At 45.0% G+C, this 26476-nt stretch overlaps 1 protein-coding gene across 5 annotated transcripts; it reads right to left on the reverse strand.

The window, feature by feature from the left end:
• Nucleotides 1–51: 51 nt before the first annotated feature.
• On the reverse strand, nt 52–26230 carry trak2 (trafficking protein, kinesin binding 2). Of its 5 annotated transcripts, none has more exons than XM_083758672.1 (18): nt 26107–26230; nt 21200–21445; nt 19793–19999; nt 14429–14476; nt 13360–13436; nt 12887–13003; nt 12230–12448; nt 11178–11256; nt 10879–11009; nt 10200–10274; nt 9894–10031; nt 9411–9490; nt 8618–8782; nt 7324–7622; nt 5394–5641; nt 4467–4815; nt 3567–3666; nt 52–2911 (listed from the first exon to the last, which is right to left on the reverse strand). In XM_083758672.1, the coding sequence occupies exons 2-18, from the start codon at nt 21252–21254 to the stop codon at nt 2179–2181; spliced, it is 3120 nt and encodes a 1039-aa protein (XP_083614798.1). In that variant the 5' UTR covers nt 21255–21445; nt 26107–26230; the 3' UTR covers nt 52–2178. The 5 variants fall into 5 exon arrangements, with proteins under 5 accessions (XP_083614798.1, XP_083614797.1, XP_083614799.1 ...); XM_083758671.1 differs by having other exon boundaries at nt 4467–4806; nt 5382–5641; XM_083758673.1 differs by lacking the exon at nt 14429–14476 and having other exon boundaries at nt 4467–4806; nt 5382–5641.
• Between the last annotated feature and the right edge of the window lie 246 nt (nt 26231–26476).

The raw sequence follows: 26476 nt of genomic DNA on the forward strand, positions 1-26476 counted from the left end.
ACCAATGACTTGCCTTCAAGCGATCATATGAGGAAATGCCTCACATTCAAACACGTGTGAAAGCAAAGCATTTAATTTAGTACAGTATTTAAAAACTGACAGTTTTGGTTTGCGCCAAAGAACAGTTAAAAAAAGAAGTTCGGATTCCCTTTTTTGTGGGTCTCTACATCTGGGAAACCAAACAAAATAATATATTAATATCTTATTTTGTGCTGAAATATTAGCATAGTTATAGCCTTCAATAACAGGCATGCATGATGGTTGTATCAGTAATAAGTAGACTTCCTATACTTCAAACAGTGTCAGTAAATCATAGCATAGTACATCATAATAGCTTAAAAACAAAGTGCAATAAATTAGTATTAAAATCAAATGGACGGACGGATGGTAAACTTTAGTCTGCAACATCTTATGCTTAATGTATGCCGAAAATGGCCCATCTACAAGCTACTGTATGTAGATCTGCTATTTTTTCAGTGTCATAACAAAATATAAATCGGGCATCAAAGTTACAGATGTCAAGTTGAAGCACAATGCCAAAGTCTTCACCTGCACTGCAAACTACTTATTGGGTGTTCAAGTTTCAGAGAAAACACATTAAAGTATAGAAATGAATGCTGTATTTAGCAGTTGGGAATAACGTGTTGTTAGATTCTAATTATGCTGCACAAAAAAACACTTAAACAGTAAAAGCGTTCATTCATACAGTGCACCTTTTTTAACATTTCCCAGAAATGCTCATGGGAAATTGAACATGTAGTAACGCTGCCATCTGCTGCAAATTATGTGAAGCACATGTCCTTTGAAATAACTACGGTAAGTAATAAACCTGAATTTACAACCAAAATGAGGTCAGTGATAGGGGCCTGGGGCCAGCATACTGTACCACTTGGACCTGAACAAAGCATGGGCCTGAGCTATAAATAATAAAATGAAATAAAACATATTTTGGTTAATGGACCAAATACTGGTATTCACCCCGTGCAGTTAAGCCCTATGAGCTTAAACCCCCTCATCACTAATGCAAACTGCACATATAAAAAAAAAAATGCATCTAATAATATACAAACATGGCTTAACATGGACACATACAGTACAAGAACAGTGCTGGCTTCTCCTTTAAGGCCTCAACTAAAACCTGAAGACAATGGCAGACCTTTTAGGTCCAGACACTCTCTGGTCACAGACCTTCGAGCCTTCAGCCTAGAGGCCCACAAACCTGCTGAGAGAGGTGCATGCTGGGACTTGAAGGAAAAGTCCTTTTGGAAATACCATGCTGACCAAACACCGGAAGTACAGTATAGCCCACTGGGAGTGGTCAGACAAAGGTTAACTCAGGATCATAATACTGGATAGGCAAGGGACAGAGCTATTAGCCTCAGATTAAAGGTTTATTATGGGCCCCTGGACAATGTATTCATAGGCCTGTCACAATTCTTACATAATTATTTGTGTGACAATTAACATCAAGGCCCTGGATGCTCAAGAGTCCATTATCATCTCTCTCTTCCCGTCTCGTCCACGTTCTACCTCGTTTTCCTGTTAAAATCTTTTTCTTCCCGAAAAAAAATCCCTTCTTTTACTATTCCCGACAAACTCCCTTCATTTACTCTTCCCGACAAATCCCCTCATTTTCAACATCCACAAGTCCTCGTCTATTCACTTGCATTCCCTTCACGCGCTCCCTCCCTCCTTCCATCTATGCATGAGCATCCAGAGCCTCTCACAGAGGAAATAGTGGCCCGTCAAATACACCTACCTCCTTGACGTCGATGTAGTACTGACTGGAATTACGCCAACGTGCAGTCAAGGCCTTTAAAATAATTTATCATGGCATACATACAGTACACACACACACACACACACACACACACACACACACACACACACACACACACACACACACACACACACACACACACACACACACACACACACACACACACACACACACACACACACACACACACACACACACACACACACACACACACACACACACACACACACACAGATGACAGTAAAACAGTCCGTTTAAAACAGCGTTGTGCTTCAAATTCTAATCATACAAAAAAGGAGGGAGGGCTTTTTCCATTCCCTCAACAAAAGGCTCTCGTCCTCCCCTCTGGTCCTACTGGGGGAGTCATTCGGGGGGGGGGTAATTAATTGGGACGCTCGTCAGTTTTTGCCTGAGCCGGGCAGGTGGGAGACGGAAGCGGGTCGCCTCCGCTGATCTTTCAGGTCTCCCCAAGGAGGCGGGGGGAGAGCCAGAGAGGTGGGGTGAGGAGGGGGAGGAAGGGAGGCGGGGCTACAGCTCCCTCCCCTCGCGGCCCCGCCGATCATCGCCGGGAGGCTCTGGTTACGCCTCAGGCCGTCCAACAGGCTGCCGCCGCCCGCGGCCACCACGAACGTGGACGAGTCGTGGCGCCGGTGCTGGGGGGGCGGGTGCTCCGACTCCGCCCCGTGAAGCACCTTGGAGAACCCCAGCCTGCACAGCCTCTCCATCAGGCCCACGGGGGGGCCGGAGGAGTCGGCGCGAGCCCGAGACCTGGGCGTCGTCTCGGGCATCCGGGACGAGGCGGCGTCCCGGTCCGCGGAGGGGCTGGGGAGGTCGGGGTGGGTCGGCGCCCGGCCCAGGTTCAGCCCGTAGACGTCCTGGAGGAAGAGCTCGGCCGGACGCGACGCCAGGAAGTTGTCCGTCGGGACCGGGGCCGCCCCCCGGGAGACCTGGGCCGCAGAGATGCCCTTCTCCCGGACCAGTTTGGCCAGTCCACCGGGAGGAGGCGCCGTGGTGGGGGGGCGGCGGAGAGAGCCCAGGCTCAGCCTGCAGGGGGTGACGGGGGTGATGGGGCCGGTCCGCATGGAGCTGGGTGTGTTGGCCAGCTGCACCGACGACGACTGGGGGTAGGAACTGACACACAGAGGCACAGAGTGACTGTTCTGACCTGAGATCAGATTCTAAAAATGTCTTCTACACGCTGACAGTTTTCTGTCAGTGGTTCTTCGATTTTTCAAAAATAGCAGACCTACAAGCTCGTAGCGCGCCACTCGGTGGCGCACTATGAGCTTGTAGATCTGCTATTTTTCAATAGCTAAAGCATAACATGATGCTAACACCAAAAGGGGTTCCCGCCCAAAATGGGTTAATATATTAGCTCGGAGTGCATGTCTAAATCAAGTAGCTTATATGCATGGATAAACGTAAAATAAAATAATGTAGAATTATATTATACAAAAGTCATACCAGTCCTGATATAAAAGGTTAGTCATTTTGTATTTTAAAACATAACGCCAGAGGATTAACCTTTTCTTTTATGAAATAGCTGCGACGGCCACGATTTTCTGGACGATTGAACATGCATTCTATTGCTGGTTTAGCCGTTGAAATACTATTAATCTTAAGAATCTACTACGAATAACCGAAAATAGGCCAACTACAGAGATTACAACACGTCACAGTGCGACGTGACGTAATCTCGTAGATTTTCGGTGCATGATTGACATGACACGCTTCCATAAAAGACATGCTGAATTCTATATGGGATTCATGGAGACAGGGGTCATACCTAGAGGTCACCTGGGTGATGTCACTGGGGTGCAGGATACGGCAGGTGGTGAAGGTGTATGTGGAGAAGGTGGAGCTTTGGCACTTCCCTGGGTTTTGGACTAGACACGTCACACGCACACTTACAATTACAATCGTACACAACATTAAACTTTATATTATATCGAGCAAAATAGCTCAAGAGAGAATGGCTTGTGTGTGAGAGAAATTAATAGGCATGTTAACTTTTGGTCAAAAAGGTCAAAGGCCAATAGTCCAAAACAGCTCGAAGAAGGCCTTCATGACAAAACATAAGCTCACTGATTTCAAGATGTTTTGTCCAAGTCCAATCTGCTCAGTTCAAAGCTTGTTGGATACATGACTTTGAGGACATGTTTGGGGGGGTATTTTGCGTATACGGTGGGCCAGCACTGTGGTTGCTGGCAACTACATGCAACAACTCGTAACCTCCTTGGTTGCAAGGAGTTGCATGGCAAATCATTGGTGTGGCATTGAAAACAACATATTGCACAACCTGTCCATCCTAATGAAGTCCCTTTGGGGACAATGACTCATACTGTCCTTACCGTTTCAGGGCCTGAAATAAAATAATTATGGGGCTGGTACTACTTAATTAAAGGTCCGTCTCAAATCACATTCTGAGATATACACTCTGCTGCAGAGGACTGTACTGTTTTGAGAAAGCTTTTCAGTGTGGAGCACGTGCATGGGCCACCAGGGAAACAAGTGATAAATATGGACCCCCAAGGGACGTATGGTAGCATACCTGATTAATGGGAGAGTCGTGTATAGTCATTGGGCTGTGGTCGCCTACCGCTAGGGTCAAACACCATCTCTTCAGTTTTCTTCACACGCAAATTGTGGTGGTTAGCAATCTTTCTGGTTTGATTTTAAAGCTCACCAGAGGAAGAACCTGTTGCTGCCGTTGTTGTTGTTGTTGTCATCATCGTCGTTGTCATGGCCGGGGTGAAGCAGCTCTGTGATTGGACGGGAGCCGTCGGCGATGTAATAATGGAACGTGCTGGCGGGTAAGAGGATGTTCCGATGACATCACTGCCTCCAACACCCAGGGAGAGGTCAGCCCTGGGGGAGGAGGAGGAGGTGGTGGTGATTGGAGAGCCCGGCAGCGCTGGGAAGCAGAGGAGAGGGACCGGATGCTTTCTCTCCTTCTCCTCGAACGGCGTCGACGAACAGCGAGCCTTGAACGTGATGCCTCCTTCCTCCTCCTCCTCTATGCCCTCCTCGTAGGCCTGTCACGATTACACATTGGAACATTACATTGTATTTCCGTTTGCCTTTTGGGCTTCGTAATCACACATTGCACGGGGCGGATATGACAAATGACTTAAATTAAAGAAAGCACAGACACATTTCATATATTTTTTATAATTTGCTCCTTCCAAAAAAAAAATTGCAAAATAGGGGAAATAGTTTATCTACAAGCTTACTGCCATTTCTGCTATTTTTGAAAAACGCTTGAGAACGTTTTTCAACATGGAAAACGATTGACGATTATGCACGAAATAATTGCGATTATCTGAAATTATTGCGATTATGCGATTTCTGCTCCTGATCCGATTCCAATCATTTGATTTTGAGTATCTGCCGATACCGATTTTCTCTCCCAATCCGATATTTATAGTTGTATAGAACACTTGTGCAATATCGCAATAGTACGATATGGATATAATATTGATACTAGGGATCACATTTGCTTCCGATCAAATTCATTCGAGAATGACGCGATCGGCATCCAGATTTCCGATCACGAGATCACGGATCGGGACAAGCCTAGCGGTTATGGAAACATTGCGACGGGCCTGTATACCTCTGCGGAGCCCTTCTCCTGTGGCCCGTCCCGCCGTCCTCCTCCTCGGCTCCTCTCGTCCCGTCGTCTTCCTCTGGCCTTGTCGTCGTCGTCGTTGTCCTCCTCGTCCTCCTCCAGGTCTGTGAGGCGGTACTCGGCGTCCTGCGCCAGCGGGCGGAAGCCCTTGGTCACGACGCCGGGGTGCGGGTCCAGGATGGTGCCCAGGTGGGGCGTGGCCAGCTGCTGCCAGTGGTGCAGCGTGAGGGAACCTGTGAAGGAAAAATGCAGAAGGATTTAACCCGTTCTGACCCGAGATCAGATTCTCTTAACGCACAGAAGAATGGTGGTTCTTTAACGCATTTTGACCTGAGATCAGATTTTAAAAAAGGTCTTGAATCCTGACAGTTAAAATAGCAGACCTACAAGCTCGTAGCTTGTAGATCTGCTATTTTTCAATAGCTAAATCATAACATAATGCTAACACCAAAAGGGGTTCCCGCCCAAAATGGGTTAAAAAACCTGAGGACCCGATTCTACGAATGTCTTCTTGTCTATAGGAAATGATTTTATATTTTTTACTTTTTAATTTCAAGAACCCCTAGGGGTTCACTGTCACTGGAACAACACATTTTCAGATGGAGGTCGGCGGCCAATTACATAAAATTATAGGGATCCTTGACATGAAATAGTTTGAGAACCACCGATTATAGAAACATACATACATTTGTACAATCTGGTCTAAGGTCATTAAGGTTCACAATGCCTGTATTATCCAGGAAAAGTCCATTTGGGTTCAATATTGCATGCCAACACCAACAAAGGCTAACTAACATGATTAGCTACCAGAGCCTAACTGCAGTAGGCCTATAATTGCATTTCCGACCGAAACAACAGCCACTGACTGTCCAGTATGAACATAAATAGTTATATGAGACTGTAAGTGTTTAAGGGCCAGACAAATAGGACTTAGAGGAACATTTTAGACAGAAACAAGGCCGAATTTAATAGATTATAGCCAGTTATGACAATGCCGTTTCTGAAAGAAGATACCATTTGTTGATGTTGTTGGCTACCAGTGGAAAGTGGCACAGTTGATCATTAGCTACCAAAGTTGACTTTTACCCTTATCCCTTTCGGACAGTCATTTAATTTCATTTATTTATTTATTCCGAACATATTAAAAAGTAAGGAAAATTTTGATAAAAAAAAGAAAATAAATATCTATTATCCAGTAACAATAATATATCAACAGTGTATACTATCTCCCACCACGGAGACAGCACTAATCCTTCTGTGAGAAACATAATTGAGGTTATGCTACTATGATCTAAAATTAAATTTCAGTCAACTTTTTTTTTCTTGTATTTATATATTACCCAAATTTGTGTTAATACATAGATATGTATTATTATGTTAATTAATATGCAGTGTCCCTGGACATTTGGCTTATACGGAGACTAGCCAAGCCGAACACATTCTGTTTTCGAATTGTGGTCTTCCAATCCTAGCTGCATGACAAAAGGCCAGAGGCTGGTGACCTGATTAAAGTTGCCCGTAAACTGTCCAGACAGGTCCATGTGCGTCAGTATTGGTTATAGTGTCCACTTGGCTGAGTGTCTTTTACACATCCGTTTGGGAAGCTTACAGATGATGACGCTCAATCAGGAAACTACATCCTTATCTCCTAGACACGGAGACGCTGATAGACTAGTAGTATAGCGCGATCTAAAACTGAATCAATACAAAACGTTAAAAGACGGAGATCTCTGTCCGTGGCATTGAAACGATGGATTTGAAAAGACGGAGATCTCCGTCCACGGCGCTCGGTGTGTTCATTTGACTGTGATTCGTTGTTCTGCATGAATAGGGGCTTTGGCTAAAGCCATGAACAGATTCAACTGAAATGGCATCCACCATCTTATCTTCAGATAACCTAATGCCTGTGCCCTACCTTCCATGGGCTTGACAATCTGCAGCTTCTCGGGCAGGAAGGTCTTGAAGATGACCGAGCTGAGCGAGAGCTCCGATAGGTTGGAGTAGGAGGAGAGTCTGCTCCCCATTGGCGTGCTGCCGCAGCCGCTGGCGTCCGGCTCCGCCTCCCCGGCCATGGCCTGCAGCTTGCGCTCGCGCTCCGTGAGGAAGAACTGCTGCTCGCACAGGAAGTTGTGTCTGCGCAGCGACAGGCGGTGCAGGGCCTCGGTCAGGTCGTTGCGGCCCGGGGAGCCTGGTTGGCCCAGCTTGGTCTCCTCCCTGAGGCGACACAATTTACAATTTAAAGGTTTTTTTTAACCAAAGTTCATGTTTTAGGTTGTTATTAGAGAAGGTAAAAGATGAGTGTTAAAAAAAAAACATTTGCTGTTTTCATTTGCTTTCTTTCGTTTTAACGATTTTAGCTATTTGTGACAGGGGCGGGGCATTCAAACAAGTGTCTAAATATGTCTATAACATTTTACGGCAATTTCTTTATAATTTTTTACTATAATTATACTAGACACCAGGAAATTACATCTGGCCACAAAAGATCACGGGATCTAATGAATGTGAATGAGGCTTCCATACTGCTTCCATACGCAGAGCCTGGTAGTCGATGGTCACTGAGGGGGCGCTTGTTTTACAGGTGCCTGGATTAAGGTTGGTGAGGGGTCCGTTAAAACGACCGGATTAAGGTTGGTGAGGGGTCCGTTAAAACGACCGGATTAAGGTTGGTGAGGGGTCCGTTAAAACGACCGGATTAAGGTTGGTGAGGGGTCCGTTAAAACGACCGGATTAAGGTTGGTGAGGGTTCCGTTAAAACGACCGGATTAAGGTTGTTGAGGGGTCCATTAAAACGGCCGGATTAAGGTTGGTGAGGGTTTGAGGTAGGTTGTCGTTTGGACCAATGGTATGTCGGAAAGCATGCACCCATATAACACCGCCCTACTAGTAGTAGCCGGCGCTGTAAAACAAGCGTCCCATCAGCGCCCATCAAAACCGAGGCTCTGCGTAAAAGGTCGTCCCCTAGTAGAACATAATACTAAAAATCTAATAGTGGTTTCATTGCAAACCAACCACTAGGGGGCGAGCCAAAGTAGTTTGATGGATTTTGAAAACCTTATGCCCCTACCTAACAGCATGCCAAAAAGTGGCATCTACGCGAAGGGCTAATTATTAGGCTCAGTTTACATCGGACATTTAAAACGAACCACAAGTGGCACAATATTCCGTTGAAAATGCTTTTACACCAGACTAGTGTAGTTATAACGTACCCCTGATTGGACGTGAAGGGCTGTGCGGTCATCACCAGAGAGCTCCGCCCCGAGCCGGGGATCGGGGGCACGGCAGAGGACGCCCGCGCTGCTGCCGAGGTCTTGACAGAGCGCACCGTCTGGAAGACCTTCTTCTGGGATATCCGCAGAGGTTCAAGGGCATCCCTAGAACAGACGTAAAAGACGTGTATACAGTAAAGGTCCATGCCGAACCTCCTCAAGGAACCCCCCTGATCCCAGCCCAGTTTGAGAACGACTGACTTAGAAAGTAGATTTACCGAGTGGGTTATGAAATACTATTTATCACACTGTGGGTAATGACCAAGTTATCAGTCACAGAAAATGTAATTATTGATCGGAAATAATCAATCGGTAATGACAAAGAAACCGTGTACACCCAGTTCCATTTGTCATTTAGAAGCAGTCCGACCACTATACAAAATAACACCCGAGTTTCTAGTGCACAGAGATGGCTGGGACCGTTCGTAAAGTGGAGTGGGGGGTATAGAAGGACAGTTCATAGAGTGGAGTGGGGGAGAGTAGAAGGACAGTTCATGAGGAGTGGGGGAGAGTAGAAGGACAGTTCATAGAGTGGAGTGGGGGGTATAGAAGGACAGTTCATAGAGTGGAGTGGGGGAGAGTAGAAGGACAGTTCATAGAGTGGAGTGGGGGAGAGTAGAAGGACAGTTCATAGAGTGGAGTGGGGGAGAGTAGAAGGACAGTTCATAGAGTGGAGTGGGGGAGAGTAGAAGGACAGTTCATAGAGTGGAGTGGGGGAGGGTGGAAGGGAAACCTTTGTTCCTGAACCGACGTTTCTTCTTCCACACTGAGCTCTCTCCTCATTGTGCCCTCAATCTCTGCTGCCAGGGAGTCCTGTAGAGCGCACACACACACACACACACACACACACACACACACACACACAGTTGTATTTATCATAACACAAAGGACAACTTCAATAGAGGGTATGCGCATGACATCAGCATCATATCCGGAAGTTATGTGGGAACGAGTGGCAAAAAATACTTTCTGGCCTTAACAGTCCATACATCCAAACAGATAAGTCCTATCTGATTGCATTAAACAATGTTAAACAACGTTAAACTCACCTTGCTATGCCACTGACTATATATATAGTAGGAGTATAGTGTTAAACCAATGGGTCAGAATATTATGGTCTTCTACAGTGTGTCAAATTGGGATCCCAAGGCACACACAAAGAAATTAGACCAGCTTAGCGGGACACAAAATGTGTGGTATATAAAGTTATCCTTACCATTGGGTATAGTCCATAGGACAGGTGCCGTCGCATGCCAGCAGAGGGCGTGTTCTTATTACGCAACTCCTTCATCTCCTCCTGGGACTCATGGAGCATCCCCACACACTCTGCATTCCTCTCTGCAAGCTCGTTCAGCTGAAAAGCGTGCACGCACACACACAGAACAGATGGTTGCAAGCAATTAAAAAAGGATTGACCCGAAATATAGTACAGCCACACACACACACACACACACACACACACACACACACACACACACACACACACACACACACACACACACACACACACACACACACACACCTCTGCGGTTAGTTGCCTTTGAGATTCTTTGGATGCCTGCAGGTGAATTCGAAGCTCTTCCTTCTCGAGGGCCAACTGCAAAGACAATACACACACAGTCAAAAAGGATTAAACCCGTCTTGTGATTTCCTTGTATATCTAAGTTATTTGTCATATCTGCCCTGTATAGAAGATAAATACAAAGGCTGCACACTTATAGCCACAATGCAAAAATGTATTTAAAAATCACAACCGTGTGAACTGAGTGGTGCAACTCCCCTCTCCCCCCCCCTACTCTCTCTCTCATTAGCAGGCAACAGTGCAGCACTAATACTATCTCTCTCTCTCTGTTTCTGGCACAACAGCGCCCCTACTGGTACTCATAGTCATATACTGGTGCTCATGGCCACATAGGTGAACACATAGGTGAACACATATGTGGTTGCACCACTCAAAAAGAGGAAACCAACATTTCAACAATGTGTGATTACGAAGCATAAACACAGAAATACAAATTGTAACATTCCAATGTTCAATGCAAAAAAAAAAACTGAATTCAATCGTTAATTGCAATTATTTGTGCGACAATTAATCAACTTAAATTTGTAATCGTGACAGCCCTACTTGTGCCATCTCTCTTCACCTCTCCCCCCCCCCCCCCCCCATCTCCTCCTCCCCCCTGCCTCCATCCCGTCATCACCTCCTTGACTCTGTGTTGCAGATCTACTATCTGAGAGAGGAGCTGTGCGATCTCCTCCTGGTGCTTCATGAGTTCATGGTTCTTCTTTGAAAGCTCGTCTGTCATAACCACCATCTGGCTGTTGGACTCACCTGGAAAAGATACGGGCGCATAAAATGATAAAAACAGCCTATATGAAAAACACTTTTCAGAACAAAGTCACAAAGTGCTTCACAGTCAGTGGTTAAAATGCCAGGCAGAACAGCGAGTGCACGTCTGCATAATTGTTTTGCGTGTGCAAGCGTGTCGCCGTGACTCACGGAGCTCCTTAACGCAATCGATGACCAGCTGTTGCTCCTTCTCTTCGTAAGTGATGGTTTCGGTCTTCAAATGACAAGCCTGGAGAGGAGGACAACACACACACATTCACACACACACACACGTGTTTTTCACTAGGGAGAAAAGTTTTCAGGAGCCGTGTGTGGATACCTGCTTCTGCCTGGAGCTCTTTGTGTAAAATAAATGTGAGAAAAACAAGAACCTGGGTAGCTCTCTTGCTCTCTGCAGTAGGTTCCTACATGCTTGTGTGAAGGGCATTGGCCATGGCATCATTATGACTTTATGAATCTGCGTTGTTTGCAGCATAGTTGTGTGCATAGGGCACGGCCACTTATACCGGACTGCTTTCAGCACCGATGCACCTTGGTGTCTGAATGCGTGCGTTTCTTGAACAATTCCGGTCCTTAGCGGTTCCCTTTAACGATTCCTATAGAGGGTATGCGCATGCTTAAAGTGAATGGCACATCGAGTGGCAAAGCAACATGCAAAGTGAGTTTAACATTGTTTAATGTTGTTAACCCATTCTGACCTGAGATCAGATTCATACGAGGTTTCCACTGGACACACACTGGTCTGATTAACCCATTCTGACCTGAGATCAGATTCTAAAAATGTCAGTCGTTCTTCGATTTTTTTCAAAAATAGCAGACCTACAAGCTCGTATCGCGCCACTCGGTGGCGCGATATGAGCTTGTAGATCTGCTATTTTTAAATAGCTAAAGCATAACATGATGCCGACACCAAAATGGGTGCCCGGTCAGAATGGGTTAATGCAATCAGATAGGACTTTTCTGTTTGGTTGTCTGGGTTGTCAAGGCCATAAAGTAGATTTGTGCCACTCAGTAGGCGTTCCTGCATAACTTCCGGATTTGATGATGATGTCACGCACATACCCTCTATATGGGGTTCCAAATGGACCCTTACAGGTCTGTAACTCTGAGAGTGTACAAATGGAACCAAATGGATCCGAAAGGGTCCATTTGGTAAGGTTCCATTTTGTACACTCTCAAAGAGTTTCCGATTCTCTGCACACCTCTGATCTCAGGGCGAGGTTCTCCTCCTCCATATCCTGCAGCTTGCACTGCAGCGCCTCCAGCTGGCCGAGGGCCACGGCGGCGCTGACGCCCCCGTGGTGCGGAGGCTGGCGGTACGGCGTGGAGCAGCTGGAGTCCGTCTCGCTCTCCTCGGAGGCGCTGGCCACCATGCGCAGCAGCTCGTCCTTCTTGGCCAACTCATGCTGCAGCTGGTTGACCTGGAGGGCGAGGGAGGACGTGGGGAACGCAGTGAACGCTTTGATCTCCCCTTGGAAGTGAGAACAAAACGTGCCGCCGTGTTTCTAATTTTGTCATCGGCACGCCATGACCCATGAACTTTCTGTCCCTACTTTCTGTCAAAGCTATTATGTGGAGAGAAGCAGCATACTTTTTTTGCATATCTTGCGATATAAACTCCCAGAAATGTTCTCCTAAAACTTTTGTTCTTTTAAATCAAACCTGAAGACTTTTCTGTTTTTGCAGATTATTCTCATATATTTATCAGTTTTATTCTTCATTCGGTCTTCTTTTGTATTCTATTAACTCTTCTGCAATGTTTTAATGCTCTTCGTATTTTGGGTAAAACGTTTGAATTGCCTTCTTGTTGAAATGTGCTATACAAACAAACTTGCACGCGTGTGCCGACTGTGTTCTACCTGATCCAGGGCCTGTGTTAGCTGCTCTTCCACAGCCTCGTTGCGTTCCTGCAGTAGGTTGTTCCTCTGCAACAGCGACTGACCAATCCGAGCCGCCAGCTCCAAGTCCCTGTCCCGCTGTCCAATCAGAGCATGGGACACAGGTCAGTCAGTCAGTCATTCAGCCAATCGGTGGCTGCTGTGAGTGTGTGTGTGGGCGCCGGCACACAGAAAATGCCTAGAACAGGCGTCTTTTCCTGTTTTCCTTTTTAGACAGCTGATGCCAGTGCATGCGCGGCTTCAACTTGTAGCGTCGGCAAAGCGTTTTCGTTTTTTTGCCAACGCTACAAGTTGAAGCCGCACACTAGCATGATTTCCATCCACCAGCTGTTTAAAAACCCGGAAGAGAGGCCTGTTCTAGGCGTTTTCTTGACGTTTCTTGGCTGGTTATACCCAATGTGTTGTTATTAGTGAGCGTGAGTGTTCCAACCTACCTCCACCAGAAGGTGTGTGACCACTTCAATGTCATTGTAGGTTTTGGTCATCTGCTCCACACGGTCTGCGCTGAGGACTGAGAGAAAATACAAGTTATTAAGGCCACAAACACGTTTTTTCCACACAACAAAACACCTACTTGCATTCACAGACCTCTGCACAAAACGAGTAGCGAACAATGATGCAAAATGAATATAAAATGAATATATACCCAATATATACACACAAGTACATGCTCAGACTAGCATGTCAATTTCACTTCGAGCCCGACCTCATTCCCAGCTACGTCAAGGACAAGGAGATAAAGCCTGGCGAAGAACAACTGCCGGAAGTGTCAATCAAAATCACAGGGCCACCACAACTTCCTGTAGCCCTGTGTGTTGTGTACTTCCGGCAGTTAGAATTTCTTGTCCAGCCTACTTAAAGTGCCTTCTGACCGCAAGCAACGAGACATTATACTCGTCTAAATGTCCCAAGATTCACTGCAAAACCTCAGATGCTAATACATACAGTATAGGCTAGCTATTAGCTTACTCTACATTTCTAAACCGGAGGATCAGGACCTCGACCTTGTGGTGATGGACAAATAAGAACACCTTCAACAGAAGAACATTATAATGTACTAGCTGTTATTTAAAGTCAATGGTCAATGCAATATTCAGGTTCCATTGTGATATAAGTTTAGAAGCACAAGGTTAGCTCAAAGTGTCCTTCAGACAATAACAAATAATGCGCGGTTGCTAGCGGTCTGAGTGCACCGACTAATCTTACACGGATACAAATAAATGAGAAATTAAAATTAAACACGTGAAATGATGCTGCCACTGTAAGCCGTCTACGGTGGGACGGCAGACCTATGCTAGGTGACCCTTAAGTGTCTGCCATCCGCGATCTACATGCAAGAGATGAATAGAGGGGCGAGTCCAGACTTCCATGGCTTCATATCAGGGTAGGGCACGGTCGGGAGTGCACCTCTCTTGGCCACCAGGAAGACTGAAGCCCCCCCCTCTCTACGTGCTCGGTTAACAGGCAAGGAGCAGCGGTTTCTTTACAGGGAGAAACGGATACCTTTGGAGCCAGGGTGGGAATAGGGAGAGGGCTCCAGAGCGAGATACGCTAGAGAGAGAGAGAGAGGCAGAGAAAGAGAGAAACGGAATGAGAGAGAGAAGCAAAACAGAGTGCAAGAAGGAATAGGGATTGAAGAAAGTGATTGTAAACAGAGAGAGACGCACAGGAAGATAATATTATAAAGCATGAGTCTTGCTTTTGCCATTTAATATCTTGTACAGAGGGCAGTAGTATAGAAAGCTTGGGCTGGTTTCAGCACCTGAGTGAGTGGTCTGTAGTGTACAGCTGTTCCGCTGCTCCTGTTTGGAGAGAATCTCTAGATCAGCTGGCTTTACAAAATGAAGAGCACATGTATGTCCATCAGCCATGAAACTGATTGAGGCTGTATGTGCACAATCCCACACACACACACACACACACACACACACACACATCTCAGCTTCCTCCTGTGACCTCTATCCTCATCTCCCCCTGCACAAATAGGGCTATCTTTGACACAAAACAGGAAGACACACACGTTCTACATGTAAACCTATCCAGTTACTGTACACCACTTCAGACACACACACACACACACACACACACACACACACACACACACACACACACACACACACACACACACACTCACACACTCTCTCACTCTCTCTCTCTCTCTCTCTCTCTCTCTAAGGCAACTTCCACTTCTGCTCAATGTTTGACACAAACAACTTCCCTTTAGCCGCAAGGATCCGGTCATGGTTCCACTGATGCATCATTAAGGTGCATGGCAACCTGCATCGTCTCGGTTCACGGCATACCTTTTCCTCACCCAGTGGATTAGTCACAAACCAGCAGTCACACATTCCTTTACAAGGTTTTTTTTTCTCCTGCAGACTCACTAGAATATAAACAAAGATCTCTTACGCAACACACACCCACACACACACAAACACACGATTCATACTTTGTTGCGTGCCGTGTACTGAAAATCTGAAATAGCTATCACAACGCTTGTAAATAAGATCTTTCCAGTGAAAGACATCGGCAAACAAACAAGCATAAATCACCCTAATGGATAATGAATAGGTAACTCATTAAGTACACTGTAGGACGGTGAACCTTTGTTCATGATAAAACCAAACTAGATGGACAGAAGGCTGGACAAGTCTACATATTTATACACAGTGTACCGACTAAGGCGCGATTCATACTCCTATTTTAGAGCCGGATAAAAGTCGGTTCGGCTCTGTAGAGCCGTCCTTCGGTGCTACTGAAAATTTCTGACGAGCCGAAATCATTTCGGCACTACAGTGGTAAAATAGGAGTATGAATCGGCCCTGACTTAAGGCTGCAATGATTAATCGATTAATAGTAATCGATTATTCAATTAGTTGCCAACTAATTTAGTAATGAAATCGGCAACTAATTGCTGGAGTTTGTTATTTATTGTGAGTGTTTTTCCACTTAAAACATAGTTTTTCCAGTGTTAAATGTAACTAAGCTAAAGAGGAGTGAGCCATCTCTCTACCCTTACAATCGGCTGGTAGTTGCACATGCACAGTAGGGCCTGCAAAGCAAAATACCACATATAACAAAGGTGACTTTTTTTGAATAGCAGCCTTTGCTGAGCAAAATATAATAATGTACAACATGTCTAAAAGAACCTAAAATATAATGTATAAGGTGATAGCTAAATGAGTGCCATAATCCGATTCATTGTTTAAATAATCAGCCGATTAATCAATTATGAAAGTAAATGCTGTATGTCACCCATTAAGATGGCACACTATATCTTTTCAATATCGTTTCAGCATCGACATCACAACGTACGCATGTTCCATAGTGACATTGCAAAGGGTAGCTAAGGCAAATTGTACACAGTCACACACTGACCAAAATGATAACAGTATGGCTTGTCTAAAATACAAATTGTAAAGCTTTTGGTGTACCCAAGCCAAGGGAACATGCTGAATCAATGCAGTTATACATTAATGAATTGCACGAAGCTGTCCCGACTGTCAAGGTGGTTTGAACGTTCTGGAGCTCATTAATGAGCCTTCGTGGTGTTCCAAGCCATTTAAAACCAACACTATCATTTACAAATGTACCATTCATATTTGTGACTCCCGAGGTCGGGGAGTTATGTCAAGAACAGTACAGTGAAACGTTTCATTTTGATTTATCTTTGACCTTTCTGATGCCAGACAGAAAAGTTAATGATGTTCAACCGATTGAGAATGATAAGAATAAACTTTGAATGACTGACACAAAGAATCCCACTTTGCACTCTTAGTGACTGTGTTTATGAACAGTATGTGTGTGTGTGTACATAAGAGTGGTGGGGAGGGGACGTCATTATGAGATTTACACAGGAATGCATTGGGCTCTATTTATAGGCCCCCTACAAAAGTGGAGCAACTGTCCAGCCAACAAGCAACTTGAGACCACTTCTTCAGAGCCCTTACTGTACCCTACTACCCCGACCTCATCCCCCCAAAATAAGTCACACAATCAGGGCCAGCATTGCTGCACGTTCGTTCACGCACACCTCAAATGTGTATGCAGCACACACACACACACACACACACACACACACACACACACACACACACACACACACACACACATGTATGTATGTATTTGTATGTATGTATGTATGTATGTATGTATGTATGTATGTATGCATGTATGTAAACATGGGCAGGTAGGGTGCACAAGCACGCACACATGCATGCATGTATTATAATTTAGGCATTTAGCAGACGCTCTTAATCCAGAGCGACTTACATTAAGCAGTAACAAAAAGCATGGCATACATCACATATCTGTCTGTCTGTGTCTAGGGTATTGATGCAAACATGAATCAGTGCTCAGCAATATAAAAAAGTGCCATTGCATTGATCAGAATATCTGATAAAGCCTTCCAGTCAAAGTATGCAACGGCTGCTGCAAAGCTGTCCAAATGAAATCATGCAGCTCCGTGTTTTCACCTCAGTCCGATAAAGTTGGATGGACTTAAAAAAGGGGCTTAACTGCTTTAGATTTAAAGCTATTCACTAGTCCTTCTTGCTTTGGTGACAACATCTAGCTATGTTCAAATTGTGCAAGGAAGAATAAAACAACTTAGATAAAAAGCGTTTTAACTCAACTCAACTTTATTTATATAGCACATTTAACATGACCATAAGTCAACCAAAGTGCTGTACAGGTTAAAAGAAAACAAAGAGCAAATGTAAAAGTATATAAGCAATATAAAAGGCGCAAACAAGCAAACATTTGCTCCAGTGAGGTGAAGACAGGGCTTCACAGCCTTCACAAAAGGTCAGGGATTTAAAAAAAATACCAATCGACTGGGCGGCTCCAATGTGTGCAACTCTTTAAAGAAGAGTCATTACTATATTTTAAACGTCACTGATCTCATCTACAATACAACTGCCAAAGTGCTGTCCAAATATAAACCACTGCCGCTCTGCCCAGGACAGTGGACATATGACCTGTGTGGGCATGACCCTCTGAGTCGGCAGACAACCAGGCACTGTCCGGCGGGACATGACTTGGAAGTTGGCACCGTGTGGGTCAGCCGACTACAAAGTGGAGGAAGTCAACGGAATTTCATTCAGTGGAAAATGCACATGGTCCTCCCGCCCCCTCCTTCACCACATACTGAAACTTCAAGGTCAACTGAAGATTTTAACAAACCACCAAACACGGGACATAATTATGCAAACTAAAGGATTGAATAACAAACTTGACGTTGTGAGTAAACTCTCTCTCTCTCTCTCTCTCTCTCTCTCTCTCTTCCCCCCCCTCCCCCCCTCCCCCCCCCCCCCCCTCTGTGTGTGTGTGTGTGTGTGTCCCTCATTTGAATGTAAACAAGAACATATGGCCACACCTCCTCTTGGAACCATTTCCTGCTTGCTTGGGCCTATACTGTATGCAAGGCAGCACTGTGGCCAGCACAGCAACACACACACATACAGACATGCATTTGAGTGTGCGCACAATGACCAATGACCTTGGAAAGTACAGTATCAACATGTTCTGCAGTGACACACACACACACACACACAGCCACATACACACACACACTGAGGCTCACCTTCCACAGCAAAGCGCTCATCCATTTCGTCATTGTGGATGTTGAACACCGGCATGGCCTGACAACCCTTTCCCTAGCGTCCTGCTGTTTCTCCTCTAGCCGTCTCTCTATCTAGCTCTCTCTCATCATATCTCCTCCTCCTCCTCCTCTCTCTCTCTCTGTCTCGTGACACTAGGTCTGGCTTTGCACACAGCTGCACTTATCACCGGCCAGCTTCTCTTCTGGGACAGGACGCGGACGCACAACAAGCGCGACACACACACACTGCACACACTGAAAAACGCATGCGTGAATACTAGTTTCCCCGTTGGCACGTGTTCGCGCAAATAAGCGGGAGGTTTAAGGAAACAGAACGTGCATTAGAGACGGTCGCTCGTAAACGCCTCGTGTAAACTACTTGAGAAAAGTGCTGTTCAAACGTGACAGCTACTGTTGGGTTACATTAAATAATAGCCAGGATTATCTGTGTGCCTTTAATTCAGAGAAAAAGTGATTGAGAGATTAAGTGAAAGCCTTGCATGGCTAATGCACTAAACAGCTGTGACTATGTGTATGTACCAACACACACACACACACACACACACACACACACACACACACACACACACACACACACACACACACACACACACACACACACACACACACACACACACACACACACACACACACACACACACACACACACACACACACACACACACACACACACACACACACACACCATCTGCTGCTCTAATTTCATTGCAGGCTAAATCAATAACAGTGAGAAAGACACAGAGAGACAAGACAGAAAAAGACAGAACACACTCGGCACAAAAAAGAGAGTAGAAATAGATTGACAGTGCCCATGTCTCGTGGGAAAGACAGGACATTATGTTAGTGCACAGGTCATGCTTTGGTCAGTGAAGCATAGACAGAAATAGGACACTTTGACACGTTTATGACTACTCTAAGCTATCATAACCATGCACCTACTTTCTAAAAACTATAATAATAATAATTATAGTAACAAAAATAAAAAAAATTCCAAACTCAATGTCCAAACCCTGCTCTTTTGCCCAGAGAGCTTAATATTCAACTAAAGCCCTAGGTTGATCATTGCATTGCTTATAGCCATTTGATCAAACCTTTTAAAACAATTATAAAGTATGTTTTGCCTTAAAACATAAAAAAATAGATACTTCCTAAGTTAACGCACAGATCATGCACTAGCGCTAGCGTTCCATGTCCACACACACACACACACACACACACACACACACACACACACTCTGACTCACTCATATATCTGAATGTCTCTTCAGCCAGTATGGGGGAGAGGGCATGGTGGTGGTGGTGGTGATGGGCTGGCGGCTCGTCTGGGGAGCAGCTGGGAGAGATGACCCAGTCCTGGCTGTCCGACAGGTAGAGGGAGGCGCCAGAGCCAGCGGAAACCGAGCCAAAGGACCCGGAACCACAGTGCTTCCCGCTGCTACCCAGACCCTCGTCTGCAATCGAGAGAGAGAGAGAAATGTAGCATAAGCCTACAATACAACACCAGGTACTTTGATTGATAGGACATACTGTAGAGTAGATAGATAGACAGGAAACGGGGAGAGAGAGACTGGGAATGACACGCAGCAAAAGGTCGTCGGGATCGGGACTGGAACCCGCGACACGCTGTCAGGCATGCGCCAATGTGGTATGCGCCTGGTCCAATAGGCCAGCGGGCGCCCCAATACCAGGTACTATTGTGCTCAAAATTCAACTCAGTTTGCCACGGCCAGCACAGACAATAGCTGGTGTCATGTATAGCCAACTGCAGCTCATGCATCACTTAACCTGTGCTGCATGCTCTGAACTGGTTTCAAAATTTGCAGATTTCACACACACACTTTTGGTCGGCCATGAAGTCCACTTAAGTACAATTTTGAGGTGTTTGTATTCCACTACATCTCAGAGGTAAATATTGTACTTTTACGCCACTACATGCTTTAGTTACTTTGTAGATCCTGATTATGATTACAAAACATACAGTACCCCTACACATTTCGGCCATTTGAAAATAGCCGATCTACAAGCTCACAATGCGTTGCGATGCGACCCATTGTGAGCTTGTAGATTTGCCATTTTCGGTATTTCTATAGTAGTAATAGTACTAGTACTTTTTCCACCACTGGTCATAGAAGACATATCTTGCGTAATCTGCCATCTTCTCAGTGAGAAAAGCACTTCCGTCTCGTATGAGTGGTCGCGTGAAAAAGCACGACAAACTTTCTCTTGAAATTGGATAAAAGTTCCAGTCAGTCAGTCAACCTCATACTTTTTTTACAGACGAGTGAGTAGGACATGCATGAACAGTCAGAAACGTGCCCGCGGTGGAGAACAGAGTTATGTAATCGTTGGATGTCAACCAACATCAGTACAGAGTAGGTTACAGTCAAGTGCAACTGGGGGCTGAGGAGGCAGGCAGAGTGTGTGTGTGTGTGTTCCTCTTTTCTCAGGTCAAGTCAATGTCTTCTGCTTCAGCGGTTATGTGGTTTAGTGGGACAGTCACGGCTAACTATAGCATCAGGCCCAAAGACATGACCACAGGGATGCACATTGCACAACAACATGCTCAGCGGTCTCTCTCTCTCACACACACACACAGACAGTGTAAATGTGTACACTCTTTTTAGTTTATGAGATGTGCTGTTGTCTCTTACCCGTCTCCGTGCTGGACTCTTTCTTGGCCATCGCGGGGGGTTTGACTTCAAACATGTCCTGTCTGAGTAGAGGGTAGACCTCTGCATTCACTCATACATTACAGACTCTCTACCAGACAGGAACAGGGATGGATGGAGGGGCTACGGCCGGGACATGGTCACATCACATCCAGTCGCACCACTGACTGGGTGGGAAGTGTGAGTGTTGCTGCACTGGACGGACAAACATCAACCAAGCTCTTTGACCTGTGAAGGAAGAGAGAGAGAGAACAGGGCTGTCATGTTTATACGTGGCGATTAATTGTCACAGAAATAATCGAAACGTTACAATTTGTATTTTGTATTTCCGTTTGCCTTTTAGGCTTCATAATCACAAATTGCACAGGGCAGATATGACAAATAATGTTTGCATGCAATGCTGCTAGCAGAAATACATTTTGGGTGTTATAATTATGTAAAAAGGTTCACATTTTGTGGTTTCTGAAAGCAAGGGACAATAATGCTAGAGTCATAGGGCAGGCCAGGGATATTTTTAGTGACCATTTTCTTACAGATCAGTGTGGTTGCAAAAAAAAACAGAAGTGTATCTCCGACTCCACTCCAGGCTGCTGATAACATTCAGCCTGACACCCTTAACTCTCCATCTGTCGCCCTCTCTGTCTATTTGCAATCTCACCAACTCCTTCAGTTGACATTTAAAACTGATGACAAACAGTTCTCGCACTAGGAGACATTTTAACCATCAACTGGACAGAATTGTTCAGCTCTGGCTGGCAGGGTTGAGCAGGGCCAGGAAGAGTGACAGGTTTATGTTTATTGGAAACAAACTCTTCTCAAAAGTGATGTTGCGAAGCTGCTCGTCTCATCAGCATGAGTCATGGCCATTAGTATAGAGAGCATCTGCCAGTGAAGTGAAGTCTTATCTGCTGAAGGACTACTCTGGCCATGTTGCTCTCAGGATGTGTCACAGATGACAAAAGAGCTTCCTGTACTTCAATTGATTTCAGAAGGATCAATTTTAAAGGGTGTTATTATGCCATTGGCTGACAAGTCAGCCTCAGCACGAACTGGCAACTTGTCCGGCTTATCCAATTCTCGCTAGATTCTGTGACTCATAATATGCTGCTGTGAGTGACTCGGAGACTCCTATGCAGTTTCCATTTCTAGGCTGGGTGCCACATATTATTGCTTGGTTTTAAGGAGAGGGCTGAGGGGGGGGGGGGGGGGGGGGGGAGAGCGGGAGACAGAGAACCTCCTACATCCTGTTTTCTTTTCTCACACTCTGGGGAATGTTCTAGTCAGGGGGCTTAAAGGAATGGAGGAGGGGTATCTAAAAAGGGATGGGGGAATGGGAAAGAGCTTCTAATAACATTATGCACTGTGCCAGGACTGGATATTAGCAGAAACATGTTGAATAAGTGGGTCAGACAGCATGACCGCTAGATGAATGTCTGTGTCATGGGCTGAGCAACAGTGTTTTAGTATTGCTGCAACTGAGATGCTTGTGGTTTAGGAAACCTTTCCTGTATCTCAATTCAGAGGGTGCACCCTTCAATGTGCGTTCCTGCCTGTGTCAACTCATGTAGGCAGCCAAAGGCAGGCATACCCAGCGTGCGTGTGTGTGTGTGTGTGTGTGTGTGTGTGTGTGTGTGTTAATGTCAGTTGAAGCAAACAGATAGCCCTTCAGCCAGACTCAGCTTCCCCTTACATAACAACAGTGATGTTAATACTGTTTGACTCACAGAACGGCTTACTGAGCATCACCACAGCGCTACGCAACACCCTATTATTCATCTTTAAACACACAACAGTAATGTCAACATCGTTTAGTGAACAACAACAACAACTGTGTTGTTGTTTTAAGTTTACATATTTATTTAACATCACTGTCTGGCGCAGATATTCGTCCTGCATTCGTCTGCCCACACTTTTTGCAAATTAAATCTAGTGTCCTGTCCCCAGTAGATAGATGGTATGGTTTTAAATGTCCAAGCTAATGACACATTGTGTGTCACTGCTGAGTCAATCTGTAGTTGTCAGTAACAATGTCCCCATCCATCCAGATAACTTCTCATTAGTGGTACAAGGCCTCTCCAAGGCTTGTTGAAATCAGGTTGGGGACGACCTTGGACTGTGCACATTCACAAATAAAATACTGCCCAACGAGCTTGGCTCTAACCCATCAGCATCACATTCTGTGACACTCACACTACTACACAGTTAAGCCTAATTTATACATTGTCGCACAACATTTTCACTAAGAACAAATGCTGATTAAGAAAGAAAAGCAGGTGTGCTTCCTCTGGGAACTGCCCTTGGGTTAAGGTGGGTGCTCAGCTTTAAATATAATATAATAACTTAACTCATAAACCACCAAAGTGGAAAACGTGGTACTCCAAAAGAAAATATGCGAGACTAGCTCAGATGCAATTTCTCATATTATTGAGAACACTTACGCGTTTCTGCAACAGCCTTGATCTGGGCAGATGTAAAGACTCAAAGATCATTAATGTGGAGCAGCTACATCCATCATTGCGTCTTTGCATCGTCATGTCGCTGGCTTCCATTGACAATGAATGGTAGATGGCATCTTTGCGTCTGCCCGTGTGAACGCAACATGAGGAAGGCTGTTGCCAAAACGCGCAAGCCAGTCTTTCATCTTTTATTTTTCCCACTTTGCTGGTCTATTTTATCCATCATCTGACAAAGCCCTCCCAGCTCTGACTCTCTTTTCCCAAGGCGTATATCTATTCTACGTCCGAGCATAGACATGGTAACGTCCCGCCTTCCTCTGATTGGCCTACCGACACTACCCGTCTTGCCTGTCCTCCGAGATGCAAGGGTACTCCGTTGTGGGAAATAATACAAAGTACAAGAGAATGGTAACACGCGCCTCTTCTACACAAATAAAAGTTACTGTTATGCGTGCCAAGCTGTCATTCACTTATTATATTATTATATCATACTAACTTCTATTATTTCCACCACGGAGTAACCTCGCGGCAGACTATCCAGCCTGTATCTTCCCCCTCGGAGGAAACTCTGGTAAGGCTGGCAGTGTCGGTAGGCCAATCAGAGGCAGGGCAGGTCAATCAGTGGCAGGGAAGGTTGCCATGTCTATGCTCAGACGTAGAAAAGATATAGGCGGGAGGAGGATAAGTCCCCTGGGCATTGTCTGTTCAGTGTTAACATCAACAATCTTTTACAAGCACATCACCTGTGAGTCTGTGACCTGACCAGAGATCTCTGACTGACAATTTTAACTGTTTAGGATAGACGACCGACCCACTTCGCAGTATGCAAAGTTAGTAGCCTAAGTAAACAACAGAAAGGTCCATTTGAATACTGGAAGCTCAGGCAGAACAAGTTAACCAAATCAAATGCAGTGCGGAAGACAAGAACAATGCTAATGAGTCATTAGCATTGTTCTTGTCTGACATTCCATTTAGTACTGCTATTCAAGTAGCTGATCCGACAAGACACCATTGCTCAAAGCTAGACAAGAAAAAAGACGACATTTAGCCACTGTATTTGGATTCAGAATGCTGTGTTTACAGCTGCAGCTTGGGTAAAAGCCAAGGCAGTCCGAATGCCGCAAAAAACGACAATGTCATGTTAATCTTGAAAATGGTTAAAATGTTATGTCTTGATCTCTCACTCATCACTTCGCTCTCTCTTTGTCTCATTGCAACAGCATGTCTAGTCTACTCTGTAGTCAGTCATCCCATCTAAAATCTGACAACTGACCACTGTCATGTGATGATGTATTTGGGTCAGAACAAAATGGACGCAATGTGAAGCAGCATGTGACAGTCCATAAGTAAACACTGCACTCACTGCCTCAGCTGATTTACAAAACACACAAAGATCTTCAGTGGACTTTCACAAAAAATAGTAAATAACCTGTTCTGGCCCTCATTTCCATTCCTCAGATGACAGGGGGTGCTAGCAGTAGCAGCGTATACTATACATTTTGACCAAATTGCCCACACAGATTATCTTGTACTGTGCTCCTATTCAAAAGGAATATTCAGTATCAAGATGTAAACAGATGGGTAGGGTAGCCCCATCCCCAAACAATAAATTATAAAGGATGTATAGTGATTGCCTGATGCTTTAATAGAATAACAAACACTAAAGGTAACAGATAAAGTATTTACTGTTGCTGTATTATTTTTGTAAACACTGGCACAATGCACCCATATTCATTATGGGATGATAAGGTTCCAAATAGCATACCGGTATTTTCCCTTTACAAATCAGAATCTTTCAGAATGTATGTGAGTAAATATGACCCCAATTTACATGTTCAAAACAATGGCCGATTGGGCTTTGTTCTTTTCTAATCCCCCGTGACGTGCCGTCTGTCACTGCAGAGATGTATTACACAATAATACATAAATATAGATAGCCTACATATGTATCTATAATATATAACGCATAAATATATTATTGACAACAACAAAACGCCATACATTTATAATAAGGTGAAAAAATGCAGAGATTTGTACTAGCCAATATTGGATGAGTGTTATCCTTTTTGTCCGATTATTATGACAAAGAAATCTTGACAGTCTAGACTCTGGATTAAGATTAAGATTTGTAGGCTACATTTATTTACCAAAAAGAACAGTTTTTCGCATGCTAGCGACACCACCACGGCACCACCCACCCACCCACCCTGCTGGCTGGCTGCTGGCGCGCATCTCCGATAAGGGTGCAGAATCACAGCCTTTAACTGTTGCTCGGCTAACGGCATTAGCTCTTTCCCTCTCTCTCTCTCTCTCTCTCTGTCCCTCTCTCACCTACCGATCGCGGTTTACCTCTAAACTAAAGCCACGTATGTCACTCTTTAAAATAGTAAGATATTACAACAAACGACGGGTTAGTAGCGGCAATAATCCTACCTGGTAAGAACGTTATAATCATCTATAGCTCATATGGATGGAAGGGTCCCCTGCATCATGTGTCTGCTGCCTGTCACACACAACCTCCTCGCTCGAACAAACAATAGATTCAACTCTTCCTTCCTACGCTATCAACAGGCGCCAGGAGGCGTTATTATGGATCCCACTGCAGTTCTAGGCTAACCTCGCCTCACCAGGCTTTCCACCTCAGTTCTAGGTCAGTGGTTCACAATCACAACTTTGTTTACGGCCCATTATTTATTCTTCATTTGAGCCACGGAGGGACCACCATGATGACATTTATCCTCTCAGATCCAAAAGAATATGTGGTTGTCATTGCATAAGTTGCACAATTGACAATTCCATACGG

Source organism: Protomyctophum parallelum (assembly GCF_964188405.1).
Source record: "Protomyctophum parallelum genome assembly, chromosome: 23".
NCBI classification, from domain to species: Eukaryota; Metazoa; Chordata; class Actinopteri; order Myctophiformes; family Myctophidae; genus Protomyctophum; species Protomyctophum parallelum.

Excerpts from the sequence above, each read along its gene's own strand:
- trak2 (XM_083758671.1), bottom strand. The coding sequence starts at position 21,254 with ATGTTTGAAGTCAAACCCCCCGCGATGGCCAAGAAAGAGTCCAGCACG. Across the intron at positions 5,642-7,323 it reads GATTGTCAAGCCCATGGAAG|GTTCCCTCACGCTGCACCAC; the intron begins GTAGGGCACAGG and ends TTTCCTTCACAG. Across the intron at positions 3,667-4,466 it reads AGCAACAGGTTCTTCCTCTG|TCCAAAACCCAGGGAAGTGC; the intron begins GTGAGCTTTAAA and ends TGACGTGTCTAG.